The sequence below is a fragment of the Laccaria bicolor genome, genomic scaffold (genome assembly GCF_000143565.1).
Source record: "Laccaria bicolor S238N-H82 LACBIscaffold_49 genomic scaffold, whole genome shotgun sequence".
Classification (NCBI taxonomy): domain Eukaryota; kingdom Fungi; phylum Basidiomycota; class Agaricomycetes; order Agaricales; family Hydnangiaceae; genus Laccaria; species Laccaria bicolor.
Genome location: NW_001889920.1, coordinates 244,901 through 260,845, shown reverse-complemented (window position 1 = coordinate 260,845; position 15,945 = coordinate 244,901). Strand labels below are relative to the sequence as shown.

Genomic DNA, 15,945 nt, shown 5'->3' with positions numbered 1-15,945 from the left:
CCAATGGAATGATTCCATGTTCTTGGTATGATTCCATCTTCATGGTATGATCCCAATGGAATGATTCCATGTTCTTGGTATGATTCCATCTCCATAGTATGATTCCATTCTCATGGTATGATCCCATTCCCATGGTATGATTCCATCTCTATTGTATGATTCTGAAGATATGTGGGATAAGGAATTGGCAATCTGTTCCAAGAGCATCTCCCAAGTTGCTCCCTCATAGGTGAATGTCCATAGCATTTGTTCATATTGCTGTCAATGTTATGGACCTCTTCACCATCCCTGATATTGTATGAAAGACAGAATTTCTATTTAAATTAGAATAGCTATATTTGATAATGATACCTTGAAGCTTGTAATTAGAAGTCTTGGCCTGCTTGTGTTCAAATTTTCAAATCCAAATTCCCCACAATCCCAGCTCTGCTGAGTGGCAGATATGAGGAGATTCCAAATCCAAGTTTTTTGATGATCCCATTTCTATGGAATGACCCCATACTTTTTCATAAATGGCAAATTTTGAACATATTCTATCTGAAGAAGGCATCCTTGTCTTGGGTAGTAATTTGGCTAAAGTTCATGCCTTTGCAATAAATAAAGTCTTGCAAAATTCTTGTTTTCCTTCAGAGCCCATGCCATTGTGATGGATACAACATTGATTTATTTGTCATGAATATAAATGGCCTGGCAAGATATACACTTTTAAGTGGCTTGTGATAGATTATCCACAGTGAAAATGGGCAAACCCTGGGATAAAGCCCAATCAAGCTAATTTTCAAGTGAATTTTCAAAGGATCAAGTTCATCCTATAGCCTCCACTGGTAGCTTAACATGTCAGAAGAAATGTGAAGAACCAATCCACAAAAAATGGAGCCCAATGGATCAGTATTGCAGCCTGGAGAAATAATTTTCATATTTTGTAAAAAGGACCCCAGACACCCTGTGACAGCTATGGAATGATGGAATGGTATGGTATGGTATGGTATGGAATGGAATGGAATGGTATGGTATGGTATGGCATGGAATGGTATGGAATGGTATGGTATGGAATGATATGGAATGGTATGGAATGGTATGGTATGGTATGGTATGGTATGGTATGAGGTGGAATGGTATGTGGCATCCATACCATGGTATGATGGAATTGGTATGAGGGTCATACCACTCTGGAATGGGGTACCACTAAGGTTCCCTAATTCAAAGAATTGGATAACCTCATAGGTACCCAAAAATGGGTGACTGAAGTGCAGCCACCCACTACTACTCCAAATTAAGAAGAATCACCAACTTTGCATTTCCGAATTCCATTCCGGTATGTTGTTCAAGTAAGGAGCTATAATCCCAGCTCAAATATTTGACAGAACTGGTATCACAAGTTGATCAGGGTTGGTAGACAATACCGTAATCTTACCAAACTGGCTACTTTTGGATTTGGACACAAAGGTAAGGTCTCCAAGACTGGGGGAGATGGTCTTTTTTTGCCCGACCTGCTCACAGCCTGGAGTCAATCTACCTGATGACTGGAATGAAAATCCCCAAGATCCAGAGAATTGGAAGCATACCCGAGGATTTGTAGCCAATGGCAAATTTCACAGCAGCACACCAGAAACAGGCACGACCTGAGGACAATGTTTGGCTGAAAGATGGCCATGGTTTCATGACCCGAAGAGGTCCCTACTTGAGCCACCTTCGGGATGTGATTGAAGATAATGATGTCAGTTTTATCCTTCGAGGTCAAATAGATGGAGAGATATTGGAGACTTTGTGGGCTGTTCTCAATGAGGTCGGTCACATCACCCGGACAATGACTCTGGCCCATAGATCGGAGGTATTGGATGCTCACATGCTGGATAACAACTAGAAAAAAATGATCAATATGGGTATCTATGTTCAACTGCTTTTACATTGCTGTTAAGCTAATAAAAGTCAAGTGGGTAGCCTTTGCAAGAAGTGGAAGCAAGCGAAACTCAGGCTCTCTGAGAGCTTCAAGGCTCTTGAAGAATTAAGTGCCTTGGCAAGTATGGAACAGATTCAAGAATGGGAGCAACAGATCAAATTGAACCAGGCAAAGGACCTTTCCACCATGGACATCTATTACGTCAAGGTCAAGGAAGGTAAGGACCAAATTTTCCATCACAAAGGCCAGCTGTAAAATCATTCAATCAGCCAAGACTGAAAAGGGCATTCAGCTAAAACTTATGACTAAAGAACAGGAAGGCAAGGTCAAGCCGGGATTAAGTGGATGGGTAAACAGCAGTATCAAAATTCAGGAAGCCCAGTGAGTAAAGTCAGATATTGCTAGATTCAAACATTGAACAATCCAGAGCCGAATTGGCCACCTTTGTTAAGGCTCAAGGCAGTCATCCAAGTGCTGATCAGAAGCTAGAGATATTGAAACATTGAGAAAAGCTGTCCAATGATATGGAGTGTAAGAATACACCTGTAAAATTGTGAATTTACGCATTTTCTCTAATAAAACCTACTATAAGTAAATACAATTGCTTTGATCACAAGGATCATTAGATACAGCCCAATCTAGTCGATTAACATCTTCATCCAAGACATGTGCGCATCTTAAGGCAGTAGGAATTGCGGTCGGCACGTGATCGGGCCACTTCAATATACTCGAAGCCTATTAAAAAGACTACACTACCATGAAATAGTTTGCTATCAAGGTGTTCTAGAGTAAACACACCTCAGCACAGGGTGTTGGAGCTTACACCAAACCAGGGTTTATTTCTAACATGGATTAAACAATGTAATTTGATGAGCAACGCGCAAGCGTATAACCCGATGCGTTCCCGATGCAAGAAGCCAACTAGTCACGTGCTACGAAGCATGATCAAAGAAGTCATGTGGTGATACACATCACACGCATCAATGCATCGCGCATCATGGCATCATTGAACCAGGAGTGTTCAGCCTCAAAGAATATTCCAGAGCCTCCTCCCAAGAGATAAAATATGAATGATTTGCCATGCGGTCCGAGACCCATACATAGTATCTAATAATAGAGAGAAAATCACTAAGTGGACTGTTCACCTCAGCTGAACCGATCGTGAAAACTGTTTACAGTGATTCCTGCGTACACATCAATACTAATGTGTCACGTCGCCACAATAGAGCAAACACTAGAAGTCAGCTCAGTTGTGCCACACACAACTGAGCCACTTCAAACCTTTACTAAAAACCAATATTAATTCATCCGACCTCTCAGACGATGCACAGACGTGTAAATATAAATAGAAAACATAGAATGGTATAAAAAGAGGACGTGCGCAGGCTGAAACGAACTCCCAGTAGCACCTGAGGTAGTGGATAAGTGTGTAATCAATTAAAGGACATTTTCTTCACAGACATAAGTAATGTGTGCCTGGAACCAGCATGTTAAGTGGGGATCACTAAGCTTTTGTAAGGTTGTCTTGTCAATTAGTAAGAGAGCTCTCTACTATTACTGAGGAATCCAAGTGAGCATGCTTGAAGAGTCTTTAAGACTAGTTTGGATTGAATCAGAGGCATAATAAAAGCTCGAGGGAGTTATAAAAGTCTACAAAGCACAATTTCCTTGTCATTTCTCTTTATACAGTTAGAACACAATCCCAGAACACTGAGGTAGTCCCAATAAAAGCCTTTTTCCCTCGAAGACTATTGAGTTTCAAATTCTACACTTGTGCTTGCACATAAAAACAATACCATTTGTTCCAAAAGGTCTACTAGAATTAGACAAGTGATATAAGATATACAAAATCGGTTCCCCGAACTTTTACTTAAGTTCTAACAAAAAAAGTGTGGTAATTCTATTTACCGTACGAACCCAAACTCGAAGCACCAAGCACGTACCTGTGGTGATAAGTGTTTAACGTGTTAGTGTGTGTGTGTGTGTTGTTTAGGTGTTCACGCATCTTGTCAGTGCATCAGATTGCACTTTCCACACTCCTGCATGTCACGGTCTTCTCATCGTCCAGGAAGGTCCATGGGCAAAACGATAACTCCCGCCTTGAGAAAGCGTCTTATCCAAGAGCTCAGTATTAATGCTACCTTCACAAACTGTTCTGCACCAGGCCTTCGATTTGCTTGGGGTCGGTATCAGGAATGTACAGCCGCTATCGCCAAGGCTCGAGAAATGCTCAGTACTGGGAACTGGCCTGCAGACCTTCCTCCTTTCACGGAGTTTATTGTTATAGAGTACTAAACAAATTTGGGGTGTTCGAGACCAGACGAAATTTATAATGGAGGATCTGAAGACTTGGGTGGAAAGAGGTGGAACATTGAAAGCACAGCGAACATCTAGTCCTGAAGAAGAAGAACACACAGGGAAAGGGAAGAAAAAGGCTCAGAAGTCTCACAAGAAGTTGTTGAAGTATTGTACTTGTAGCTTGGTTTCAGTTGTTCTGAACTTTTTTGACAAATTTATTTTTATGATAAATTTTGTAGAAAACCTAAATCCAGAAGTTAAAAGTTTGAATGGTCAGAAATTTTCGAAGTTTTGTTTTGAAACTAGGACCCCAGATACTCCATGACACTGGCAGGAAATTTCTTGCCTATGTGATATGGCTAAAAGATTTTCGAGCAGTGTGACATGGTCAAAAGATTTTTCAGCAGTGTGAAGTGTGACATGACTAAAACATTTTTCAGCAGTGTCATATAGCTAAAACATTTCTGCATAGACTACAAAGTTGGATATTGACTACAAAGTCTATTGATAGACCACCAAAGGCTGGACTTCATAGTGAGTGTTTATTTGTATTTGTTTATTGCCATTGTTACTTTATAGTCAAGGCACATATTCAATATACCTGTTGGAAAAAAGACCATGTCATACTGGATGGCTGGGAGGCGACGACGACAAGCAGCACGTCCATTGACGTTCTGCGTCGTCTTCGGCCCAGGTAAGAAAACCATGTAGCCCCTCCCAGTCCGCTTTTAACACCAACAACCAGGTGCCACGTCGCAGTCAGCGACGTGGCAATGCGACACTAACAGACATGACAACAAACAAGAACCCACCCACCCACGAACAATGTACACCACCCCAAACGACCCCCACCACCCATGAGCACCCAGACACGACGCTGAACACCCATGGCATGACAACAAATGAGCCTGCCCAGCTGTGAATGACATACACCCATGAAAAGAGCCCCACATGCCCAGGAGCACCCATGAACAACAACCACCACGAACGCAACACAAGCTTTTACTTCCCAGTCCCCTATATTCTCTAGTTTCTCTAACAAAGCCCTGTATTTTGATGTGACAGAGATATCACAGAGGTTGGACTGTAATATTATACAACCAGTGCGCCATGGCAAAGACATGAGTAGTTGTGAAGATTCACAATTGAATTTCGTTGTCTGAGGTGCTGCGACAGTAGTTGTTCAAACATCATCCATATTTCTCATCAGGAGTACTACTACGTCTCACCACCAAAGGGGGTGGACTGGTCAGGTGGTGGGTTGAAAAAGTAAGAGAGAGATTGAGCAAGGTCAATGTACTAGTAGTAGTAACTTGAAAGAGACAACGTGATGTCTGATTGACTTTACTATAGGTACCGATCTGAGGGCCTATTAATGTGATCATAAGAAAAAAACTAATTCCGATATCACATAGAAAACGTAATACTACTCAGCCCCAAGTTCATATTGTGGGTCAAGCTGAGAATTCTCAAAAAATTTACAAACTTTCCAACCACGGGCCCCACAGCAGTTCATACTTGGTAAACAAGCTGCAGGTATAGGGCATGTAGATCTTTCGGAAGTTAGTAGCAATATGTTACCCCTGCTCCTTGTTGTGGAGACAACACTTGGCAATGTCTTTCTGTTGAATGGCCAAAGCATGGGGATGTTAGAGGGAGTTGATGTTTTGTGAATGCCTGTGTGTGAAAGTATTAGCATTTCTCAGCTTAATGGCATTCAAAATTTGATGTTGTGGCTGGTTATAACTGGCAGAGTGTTATCAGGCAAAGTCACAATATGTATGAAGAAGTGAGGTTATACAAAGCCATACATGATCAACAACACATCTTAGCATCCAACAAGTTGAAATATGAACTTGAGATGGTTGCTTTCCAACAGGCAAGTTGCATGTAGGACGAAGGCAAGGGGCTGGAGAAAAGATTGAAGAAGTTACATGATACTGCCACACTGTATCACTGGATTTGTCACTAGCATGAAGAATACCAGTGCTCCAAAAAGGCAGCCGAAAAAATGTCCAGATTTGTCATTGACTTGGTGAATGTCACTGCCCTGAAAATGTGGCTGAAAAAACACCCGGATTTGGATTTAACATGCTGAATAACATTGCCCTGAAAATGTGGCCGAAAAAACATCTGGATTTGGGATTAACTTAGTTAATGTCACTGCTCCGAAAATAGGGCTGAAAAAAACATCCGGATTTCCGGATTTGTATTTAACATGCTGAATGACATTGCCCCGAAAATGGGGCCAAAAAATGTCTGGAGTTGTAGTTGACTTGGTAAATGTCACTGCTCCAAAAATGCGGCCGAAAAAACATCTGGATTTGTATTAGTGCAACAATGTCCGAAATTTTGGATGTGATTTTGACATGGACCAGGCAATCCCCTGCAGAATGCTCTGAAGTCCGAAATTTTGTGGGTCATTTCCATTCAGATGTATTAATCCCTGTAGAGTGCAGTATTTTTCTGCAGGTGGACTTATTCAGGGGAAAGCATATGGAAACATCTTCAACTTTGCTGACACTTTGGTTGTGGATCAACCACCTATTGTTGGGGGTCAAGTTGTTCTTGATAATTCACATGAGGACCCAGTGAACTTGTCCCTTGGCTCCATGAAAATATCTATGGGTTTTAGCCATGCTGTTACTGCTACTTTTCAGCCAGTACTTCAAAACCTTATTAAACGTCGTCCTGAGGTTGCAGGTGGGAGTTAATGCTCAATGGTTAATTTTTATTAATATATTGGTAGACTCCAATGTCACTTTGTTAACTTGGGACAATGTTGATGGTATTTGGTATCTTAAAGGGCCTTATGAATTTGCTCTGGAACAGAATGAAGATGTGAAATGGTTTTATAATAAGGAAAAGTGGCTCCCATCTGAAGGCAGCTACCAAGCGATGTAATCGTGGGGTGGTCAGGCAAGACATGAATTGAAACATGTCCTCATTCCTTCCTGAGATTTCCAACTTCTCCAGCTCTCCAAGAACATGGGTGACATTTTTGAAAGAATGCATCCTGTGTCCATGCAGGTCAATATTGAAATCCAACGTTAGATTTACCAATGAGGAGAAGCTCGCAATGGCATTGACGTTTTCATTGCAGAAGTCGGTCTCCGTCAGGTGGAGTGTGCGCAGATTTGCAAACTTTAAAAATGAGCAGGGCAAGTGTACTGGGAACATCACCGTTGCCCATCCCTGCAACCTTCTCCATGTCAGCGCTCTCAATCCTCCGTGCAAATGCTCCAGGATGACATGGGTCATTCAGTCTGCAGCTCCTACTGAAAAATCGACGACGGATGGTGTAAGCAGTGTTGAGAGCTCCATTGCCACGTCTTCATTGAATTGTGGTACCCCATACACGAGACATCGAAGTCCAGGGAGAAAAGGTGCGTCTGCTGCCATCAGGTTGTACGCTGAAGGGTTGGGCCTTGTGTCGTTTCCTGTCATATCGAGACTCCGTATCCGGACTGCCATCCGCTTAAACCTTATCCAGTCGGCTGCTTGTAGCGGAGGGGAAGGCAGAAACTGTAACTTTTTTGTAATGAAAAAAGAAAAAAAAGGAAAGAAAAAGGAAACTGGTGCTTACGAGGAAGTGATCATGTTCAAAGCATCCTCATATTAGCATTAAGAGATTCCTCATCGTCCTCACGTTCGACCACATGATATCCAGTGCCGGTTCACTGATAGATTTTGATGTCAAAGTCAAAGCAAATAGCTCATTGCCACCCAGGAAGGGACAAATTTCCCTGGTGATTTCCACTATTGAGAGCATGCAGATGGGGGATGGAGTTGTTGTTGAAAAAAAATTGTTACGTCATTACAATTTTGACATATGTTGCACATGATCTGCATATTATATAACATTAACTTGGCCATGTGAAAGGATCCACAGATGATGTACCCTGCTTTACGTTTCCTCTTTGCTGAACTTATTTCTCTTGTCCATATGCCTCTTTTTGAATACAGACGCTAACTCTTCGATTGTCCTCTTGGGGCATGACAGGCACTTTTTTGGAGCCACATTCTTTAACGCCTGAGGCACTTCATGTATTCTTGGTTCTTGAGAAAGGAAAATTGTTGCCAGAGTGGAATGGACAACTGACTTACAACAACAAGTGCACTAGAATGACAGGTTAGGTGCACATTTACCCATTTCCCTTTTTTTTAATCCATTGTCATACAAATGGTGTGAGTTTTAAAGGTCTACCATCATTGTGGCTATGTTCCGAATCATCTTTCCTTCATGCCCTCAATCTGGAGCTCAGAGATGCCTGGTATGGCTAAACACAACCGCTGTCTCTCAGAGTTTCCATTCAGGCCGATGGTGTTCTCTGGCGACTGGCCAGTTGATGCCTGGTATAGCTAAATGCAACCAGTGTCCAACCTCCATTGGCAAAGGTGAGCCTCCAAATGTCTTTGCGAAAGCTTTGTAGGCAGAAGAGTCTGGTCGTGCATCATTCGGACTATAAAAATTCTCCCTGATCTCGAGCGTTTTAACCCTCCCTGCCACCTGATTGAACTTGGACCAGTCTGGGATGGAAGGCAGGTACTATTTCCTTTGTTAGAGAAATAAAGACAAAAATGCATTCTCGGTACTTACCAGTTTTCGGTTGCGTTCAGTGCATCCTGGAATGATCAGGAACAAGTGCCTCAATGTCGTAACGTCTCTCCATAACATGTCCAAGGCGGACAGGCTCACAGATTTACATGTTGACGCCAATGCAACAAGTTCTTTGCCCTCTGAGTAAAAACAAATATTGTCGACGAGTTCTCCGATTGAGAGTGTTCGTGCGGAGGGTGTCATGATTGCCACTACAATTTGTTATGTAATGTTTATGTAGGTTAGGGAGCAGCACTCTCCCGCTTCCGAGGATGCAACATGATGCACGAGTAATCACCATCACTTCACCCTTTCCATCACACCTTTCTACTCTACCACCATGTCAGATCTTTTGAGGCGTCTGCACAACGTGTGTGTCAAGGTCAACCAAATAGAGTCCCTTCCGCCTATGGCTACGCCCAACACCCGCCAGAGACATGTGGTGTTCTGGAAAGCACTTTACCAGTACGGAGGCCAAATCACCACTCACCTCAGCTTGCTGTCAGAGCTGACACCCCAAATGATGGACACACGTGCTACACCTCTCAAGCGGAAAGGACACTTCATTCCTCCATTCCACTTTCCCCCTGTTCTTTCTCTCACCCCTTTCTTTCTCTCCCCCTCCCTTCCTCCCCCTTCCCTCTCCCTCCCTTCCTTTCCCCTCTTGAACACCACCCAAGGTTGGAGTTTGACCCCAGTCGGGAATCTTATGGGCCCCTGTATTAGAGTTGCAAAGAATACTGTACAATGATGTGTGACAACTTTCACTGTGAGCTTTTGTGCCAGAGGGTATTTAAAAATATATGTGTTTACTTACCTCTTGCAGAGAGGGGCAGATCCTAGACTCCAACAACCCTTGATGCTGACCCCCAGAGGGTTTCTTACCCCTCAAACACCCCATCTACCCCAACCCTTACCCTTCCAAAACCTCAAGTTGGGGTTGGGTAAGGGTAAGGGTATAGGTCATGATGAAGACACCTAGGGTTACCCCTGCCCATCACTACAAGGAGCACAGACAAGGCAGCTTTATTAGCAACTGCTTTTCATCTTTTCAATTGAATATACCCAGAGTAAGCGACATGCAGAGTGTTATAGTGTAAAGGACAAAGGCAAGTCAACCAAATAAGGAGATTATTTGTCAGCTTATCTCCTTATATAGTAGAATGGTCCTAGTGGAGGAAAATAATCTTACTATGCCTTACCAAATAAGGCAAATTTCCTTTTTTATACCTATGCATGACATAGCACATCTTGGCCACATCCTCACCAAATTCAACTTTCTTATTTATTGTTTTCTGCTACCATTCCCCAATAAAATAGCCTTGGATGTGTGACTCACACAGCCAAGATGCTTGTGCTGCCTCTTGTGATGTATCTGTTGTGCCTCTTTCCCTCCCACCTGTGGCACTATATCACAACAAAACAGCTTGTAGACACAGAATAAAGCAGCTGCAGCCACCTCTATCTCCGAATGAAACAATCCCCACCTGTACTTTTGATGCCCTACATATTCCTGCAGGAATGGGTCCATTCCACTGGATTCCACCAGATTCCACAGGAATGGACTGGAATCCTCTGGAATGGGCCTGGATTCCACCAGATTCTGACAGAAGGGACATGTATAAGTGCTTGTAAATACAAATGTGTGTATATAAACTGACTTTTGTAGTCTATCAGTGTTATTATCCCTTTTAGGGTATGCACCTTCCTTTTTGGGTCAAATTTCCCATGATACAATAGTTGTAGCCCTTTCTCTTAGCTTTGTAAATGTGTTGAAATCATATTGTTTGGTGTTGTTTTCATGGAGAAAAATACAAAAAACAAAAAAAAATGCGACACTTTTGAAAATCTTTTATCTCATATCTCCACAATGGGAGCACTTCAGAACACAATTCAACCAGATTTGGGAAGCTACAGTGCAGGCTACAACTTTTGTTTTGACCATTTTTGGTAATTGGTCATGTGACCATCATCCTGACATCCCATTGAATGAACCCTGACAAGCAGAATCCTCATTATCTTGAATTTCTTGACTTTTTGGTCATACAAGATCATATTTCCTTTTGCAGGTATATATAAATGACCCTGAAGGCAGTGCCCCATATTGTATACACTGCATATACCAACTCTATTTTTTTGTGAGTTTAATGTGTTATGCTAAAAATATGCTTGCCTTGCAGCTTGATGATGGCCCCAGTTCTTTTCAAAGTACCTAGGCCCTGGGCATCAAAATTGATACTGTCCACCTTGCAGTCTTCAGGACAATTAGTGTTCACAGATCCAGTCTACAGGACTGAAAATATACATAGGACCAAACTGGACTGAACCATGGTCCAGTCTTTTTCCAGTTGCAGTTGCCCACATTTGTGGTCAGTCCAGTTGCCAGTTGCCATGTTTTTGTAAAGATTTGAAAGCCAAAAAAAGACTGGTGTAGACTGGTTGCAACCAGTCTTTCATCCCATCACATGTTGGACCTTACTCACACACATTCAATCTTCAAAAATGGTCAACAATTGGTTGAGATATGGCCAAAAACATTTTTATATATGCAATTTGAATGTATGTCCTTTCTGTTTTCGCCATATCTCAGTCAAATCTTGACAGAATCACTTACATTGTTTATCAGTCTATGGAGAATTAAATTATGTATCTGTGTATGCAATGTATGTGAGGTAATATTTAGGTCCTGTGGTACAATAAATTTTACAACAAAAGAGCGGTCTGGACCAACTAGGACTAGTCTAAAAGGGGTTGCAGTCCCTTAATATCTCAATCGGACCAGACTGGTTGCAGTTGCCAGTTGCCTTATTTCGAGGTAAAAAACCAGACTAGACTGGACTTTAAAACATTAAGGATGATGTTGTGTGATCTGATGACTTCCTGAACACGTTCACTGGGCATGCTCAGAAATTCATCCTCCATGAAAATCTTGAAAACTGATTCTGCAGGTTTTTTGATATGGAGGGGTTGTCCTTTGATTAAATGCACTGATTCAAATAATAAATGAAGATTGTTGAGATCACTTTTATGCTGAATGTCATCATAACTAGATTATATTGTTGGCTAAGAGATAATAGGTTGCTTACATGCAGTGCTGGCTTAATGGTAACTGCCTTGCCTTTAGGATCCCAAACCATGAGGCTTGGTGATTTTATTTTCTACAATGCATGTGTTGTCAAGGATAATCTAGTATAATGTGGTTGTCATACTTTTGAAAGAGGTTCACTAGGCAGATTGACATCATCCACGACTTGCTGATACATAATCCAATTATGTGAAATGCTTCACATTGAAGGACAAAGAAACTTACTATTTTGTAAAAGCTTTGGGCCATGCTATACCCAGGTGCTGGTAGTGAGGAAATGGAAGTCAAGGAGGGTTGATTGGTACAATGTGTTCTTTTTCTTTTTCTTTTTTTCAATGCAACATTGTGATCTTTTTAGAACTGCAGGGTTTTTTGATGAGAGCAAGATAAAGGAGCTATTTCTTATGCTGCTAATTTCTATCACTGAAGATCAGCTCTTTCAATTTGCCTTCCAAGCATCTTTTCCAACCAACCATCTTGAGGAGTTGTACCATGACCATGATGAGTTGTAGCTTTTGTAAATTTCAAGTTGTATTTGTATAGTAGTTGAATCACATCACAGCTTTTGCTTCAGAAGTACATCTTTGATGGTAAGACCATAAATGAGGTCCAGCTACCTAGATATATATATATATATTTATTGAAACTTGGATGGCAGTCGGTCATACCTCTGAGTATGTATTATATTCAGCAGTGCATATCATCCAGAGATTGGCTTTCCAAAGGCAAAGCTATACAGTCAGTGTCGAAAAGGCTCCCTGGGATGTGCCACTGTGGCTAATCCAAATCTGCATACTCTATCTTTGCATCATTCATCTAAATATTAAGGGACTACAACTGGACCCTTTTAGACAAGTCCTAATCAGTCCACAACACAAAGAAAACCGGTCTACACCAGTTGTGACTGGTCTTTTGTTGTAAAATTTATTGTGCCAGATAACCGAAATATTGCCTCATGTAAATTGCATACATAGATAAATATTGTAATCCTCTGTAGACCGATTAAGGATTCAAGCAATTCCGTCAAGATTTGACTGAGATATGGCAAAAACGGATAGGACATACATTCAAATTAAAAAGATACATATACAACAACATTTTTGGCCATATCTCAACCAATTCTTGATCGCTTTCAATGATTCTGAGACCGAAAATTAAGTAGAAATGTGCACAAGTAAGGTCCAACATGTAATGGGATAAAATATTGGTTGCAACTGGTCTAAATTAGTCTTATTTGTATTAGTGCAGCAATGTTTTTTGCCCTGAAACACAGCGAGGAACGAGTGAAGAGTCAGGGCGCGGTCTTAGTATAGGGCATGTGACAGTCAGGGTAGAAATCACCTTCTCTCTTTCTACCACAACAGTCACCGCTACCACTGAGGTCGTCTGACTGGCCTCTTTCCTTTTCTACCCACTCTCGTTAAAGCACCATCCTTTACAAACCAGTACTCTCCCGTTTACTGCGTAGCACACTCACCATTTCCTGTCCCACAGATGCCACATCTCACTCTGGACCCAAACCTGGAGGTGTCCATGGCATATGACGCCCTTTGCACTGCCCTTGCGGCAGCGGAAGGTGTCGACAAAGAGGCTGTCATCGCCCACCTCTCCGATGCATGGAACATCAAGAACAATGCCAAGAAGGCCACGTGGGACGAGCAGGTCAGACAGGACAAAGCCGAAGAGGCAGAGGCAGACCTCGCCCGAGAGCACAAGCAGCAACTCGAGCTCGAGGAGCGGCGTAAGGAGGAAGAGACGGAGAGGAAGGAGAAGGAGAAGAAAAAGCCAAAGCTCAAGAACATCGCACCCAACAAACTAGTGAAGAACGCCATGCAGCTTCGCCCCTCGCATTACGCCATCCACAAGCTAGAAGAATGAGAATGTGTTGAGCTCTACTACTTCACCCAGGAAGGCTGCACCGAGGCCTCGACGATCGACCGCACCATCGCCCAGGACGCCTTCACCTTCACCAAAGCCGATGACACCCTGCTGCTCAAGCCCATGGCCTCGCACAAGCCGTCCAACAAAGCCATCCCTGACGAGTACCTCACCTGGTGCCAAGTGTCACTTGCCAAAACCACCCTAGTGCATCACATGTCCCAGGCTGGTTGGCCTGAACACCTCATCATCATGCTCGCCAAGTTCTACCTCAACCTTGAGGCCCACCCCACGCGTCACGAAGTCGACAGCGACACCGTCCTCCTTCACTACCAGGCCCAAGTCAGGCGTGAATGGCACGAAGCCCTCAGAAATGCCAACGACGATGAAGATGTCTTTGACATCAGCAGCATCAATGACAGGCGCGTCGACGCCATCAGGACGAAGATTTGGAATGCCCGGCGCAATGAAGGTGTCCTCAGGTTAGTAACCCCCTCCCTTCAGAGTATCCTCCTGAGGCTGATGTACTTTGTCTCCCCCCCCCCCCAACCTTGACATTTTGCTATTACACATCTGTCTGCACCATGCACCACATGCACCATGCACCCATGCTCACCATGCACCATATGCTCCTGTGGTGCTTTATCTATCCGCTTTTGTGTAAATTACACACCCTTGCCCACCATTGTACTTACATAACCGCCCTGACATGTACATACACATATGCATGCTGTTTCCCACATCATGCGCTTCCATCTCCCCCCCCCTGCTCCCTATGCCTGGCCACCATCAGGCTTGAAGAGCAGCTAGCTCAGACCACCCTGGTCACAGACCCCACCAAGGCTTCTCGCACCCATGGCCAAAAACAAGGCCGCTCCCCATCGCCCCCTCCAACTTTCATGTGTATGTTGGTACTCATTGTAGTTCATGAATCATTTATCTGATATACGTGGCCCAGCAAAATCTATGGCAACATCCGAGATTGCAAGCTATGAGCTTGGAAAAAGTGCAGTCCAGTTTAGTCCTATGTATATTTTCAGTCCTGTAGACTGGACCTGCAAACACTAGTTGATGCTGCACCTGAAGGTCTACCACGTCTTTCGCCTACCTCCCGACTGGTCCCCTCCAGGCATATCCCAAATGACTGAACCCACCGAACCTGCCACCACCACTGATCCTCCAGCCCATTATCAGGAAGCAGCCATTCTGGCTCAAACTCAGGCACCTTGGATGAAAACCATTGGATGGTTCACTTATTGAGAAGCATGTGGGCATCCAAGCTTTGGTTCCTTGTGGGCTTTGACTGCCATTCCAAGCAAAAAAAGCATTGGGAAGGGGGGTAGAAAATGGCTGGAAAGTGGCCTTCATCAAATCTTTGAATTTTGTTTCGAATATCTTGTCAATGCCGAACAGTTTCTAGCAACCTGTCATGAAGGTGTATGGGATGCAATCACATATAAGTGAGTTTTTGTACTTTTGACTGGTTACATAGGCTAATAGCTGCACGTGTTTGTCCTAAGGAGTGAATGCAGGCACTTTAGGATGTTGACAACAGGCAAATACCAAGAATACTCCAGAGTGTTAAGCCGTACCATTGCACTATCAATGAGGCTACTGCATCAGAACATTCACCATCAATCTGGTGCAGGCACAATCACACTGCTGCTTGCAGGGAACCAGCTTGAAGGTGCTCTTAACCTTTATAGTCAAATTTTTGGCTGGGAAGCCAGCTATTTTTTTATTCCATATCCACTATGGAGGAGGTCTTTACCCTCCCCCACGTAATCCATATGGACTCCAGTGGACTCCAGTGGATTCCAGTGGCCCTCTTACCAGGCCAGATTGGCTGGCAGAATGCCCAGTCCACTGGAGTCCAGTCCACTCCAGTCCAGTCCAGTCCAGTCCACTGGACTCCCACTGGACTGCAAGCCACTTTTCAGAGTCCAGTCAAAGTCCAGTCAAAGTCCAGTGGAGTCCAGTGGAGTCCAGTGGAGTCCACTGGACTATTGACTGAATTACAACAAACATTATACCAATGTTAGGAGTCCAGTGGCAGTCCAGTGGACTCCACTGGACTGGACTGAATGGAACACTAATAGATTGACTGTTATTATTAATTAATAATAGACAAACAAGCGAAAATGTCATAAAACAGTGATGTAAACATAGCATTTAAAGACTAGA

General features: G+C 43.1%; 3 protein-coding genes across 3 annotated transcripts; 2 read left to right on the top strand and 1 right to left on the bottom strand.

Moving 5' to 3' along the window:
- Positions 1–6,538: 6,538 nt before the first annotated feature.
- LACBIDRAFT_333310 (uncharacterized protein) lies at positions 6,539–7,102 on the top strand (the record flags this gene model as incomplete). The annotated part of the gene is made up of 3 exons (XM_001887938.1): positions 6,539–6,613; positions 6,685–6,901; positions 6,948–7,102. The coding sequence occupies 3 exons, from the start codon at positions 6,539–6,541 to the stop codon at positions 7,100–7,102; spliced, it is 447 nt and encodes a 148-aa protein (XP_001887973.1).
- A 1,396-nt stretch (positions 7,103–8,498) lies between these two features.
- On the bottom strand, positions 8,499–9,765 carry LACBIDRAFT_333309 (uncharacterized protein; the record flags this gene model as incomplete). Its single annotated transcript, XM_001887905.1, has 7 exons — positions 8,499–8,747; positions 8,799–9,010; positions 9,108–9,130; positions 9,289–9,340; positions 9,402–9,538; positions 9,616–9,660; positions 9,716–9,765. The coding sequence occupies 7 exons, from the start codon at positions 9,763–9,765 to the stop codon at positions 8,499–8,501; spliced, it is 768 nt and encodes a 255-aa protein (XP_001887940.1).
- A 3,612-nt stretch (positions 9,766–13,377) lies between these two features.
- Positions 13,378–15,021, top strand: LACBIDRAFT_333308 (uncharacterized protein; the record flags this gene model as incomplete). Its single annotated transcript, XM_001887937.1, has 5 exons — positions 13,378–13,701; positions 13,792–14,243; positions 14,555–14,664; positions 14,720–14,805; positions 14,830–15,021. 5 exons carry the CDS (start codon positions 13,378–13,380, stop codon positions 15,019–15,021), a joined length of 1,164 nt encoding a protein of 387 aa, XP_001887972.1.
- Between the last annotated feature and the right edge of the window lie 924 nt (positions 15,022–15,945).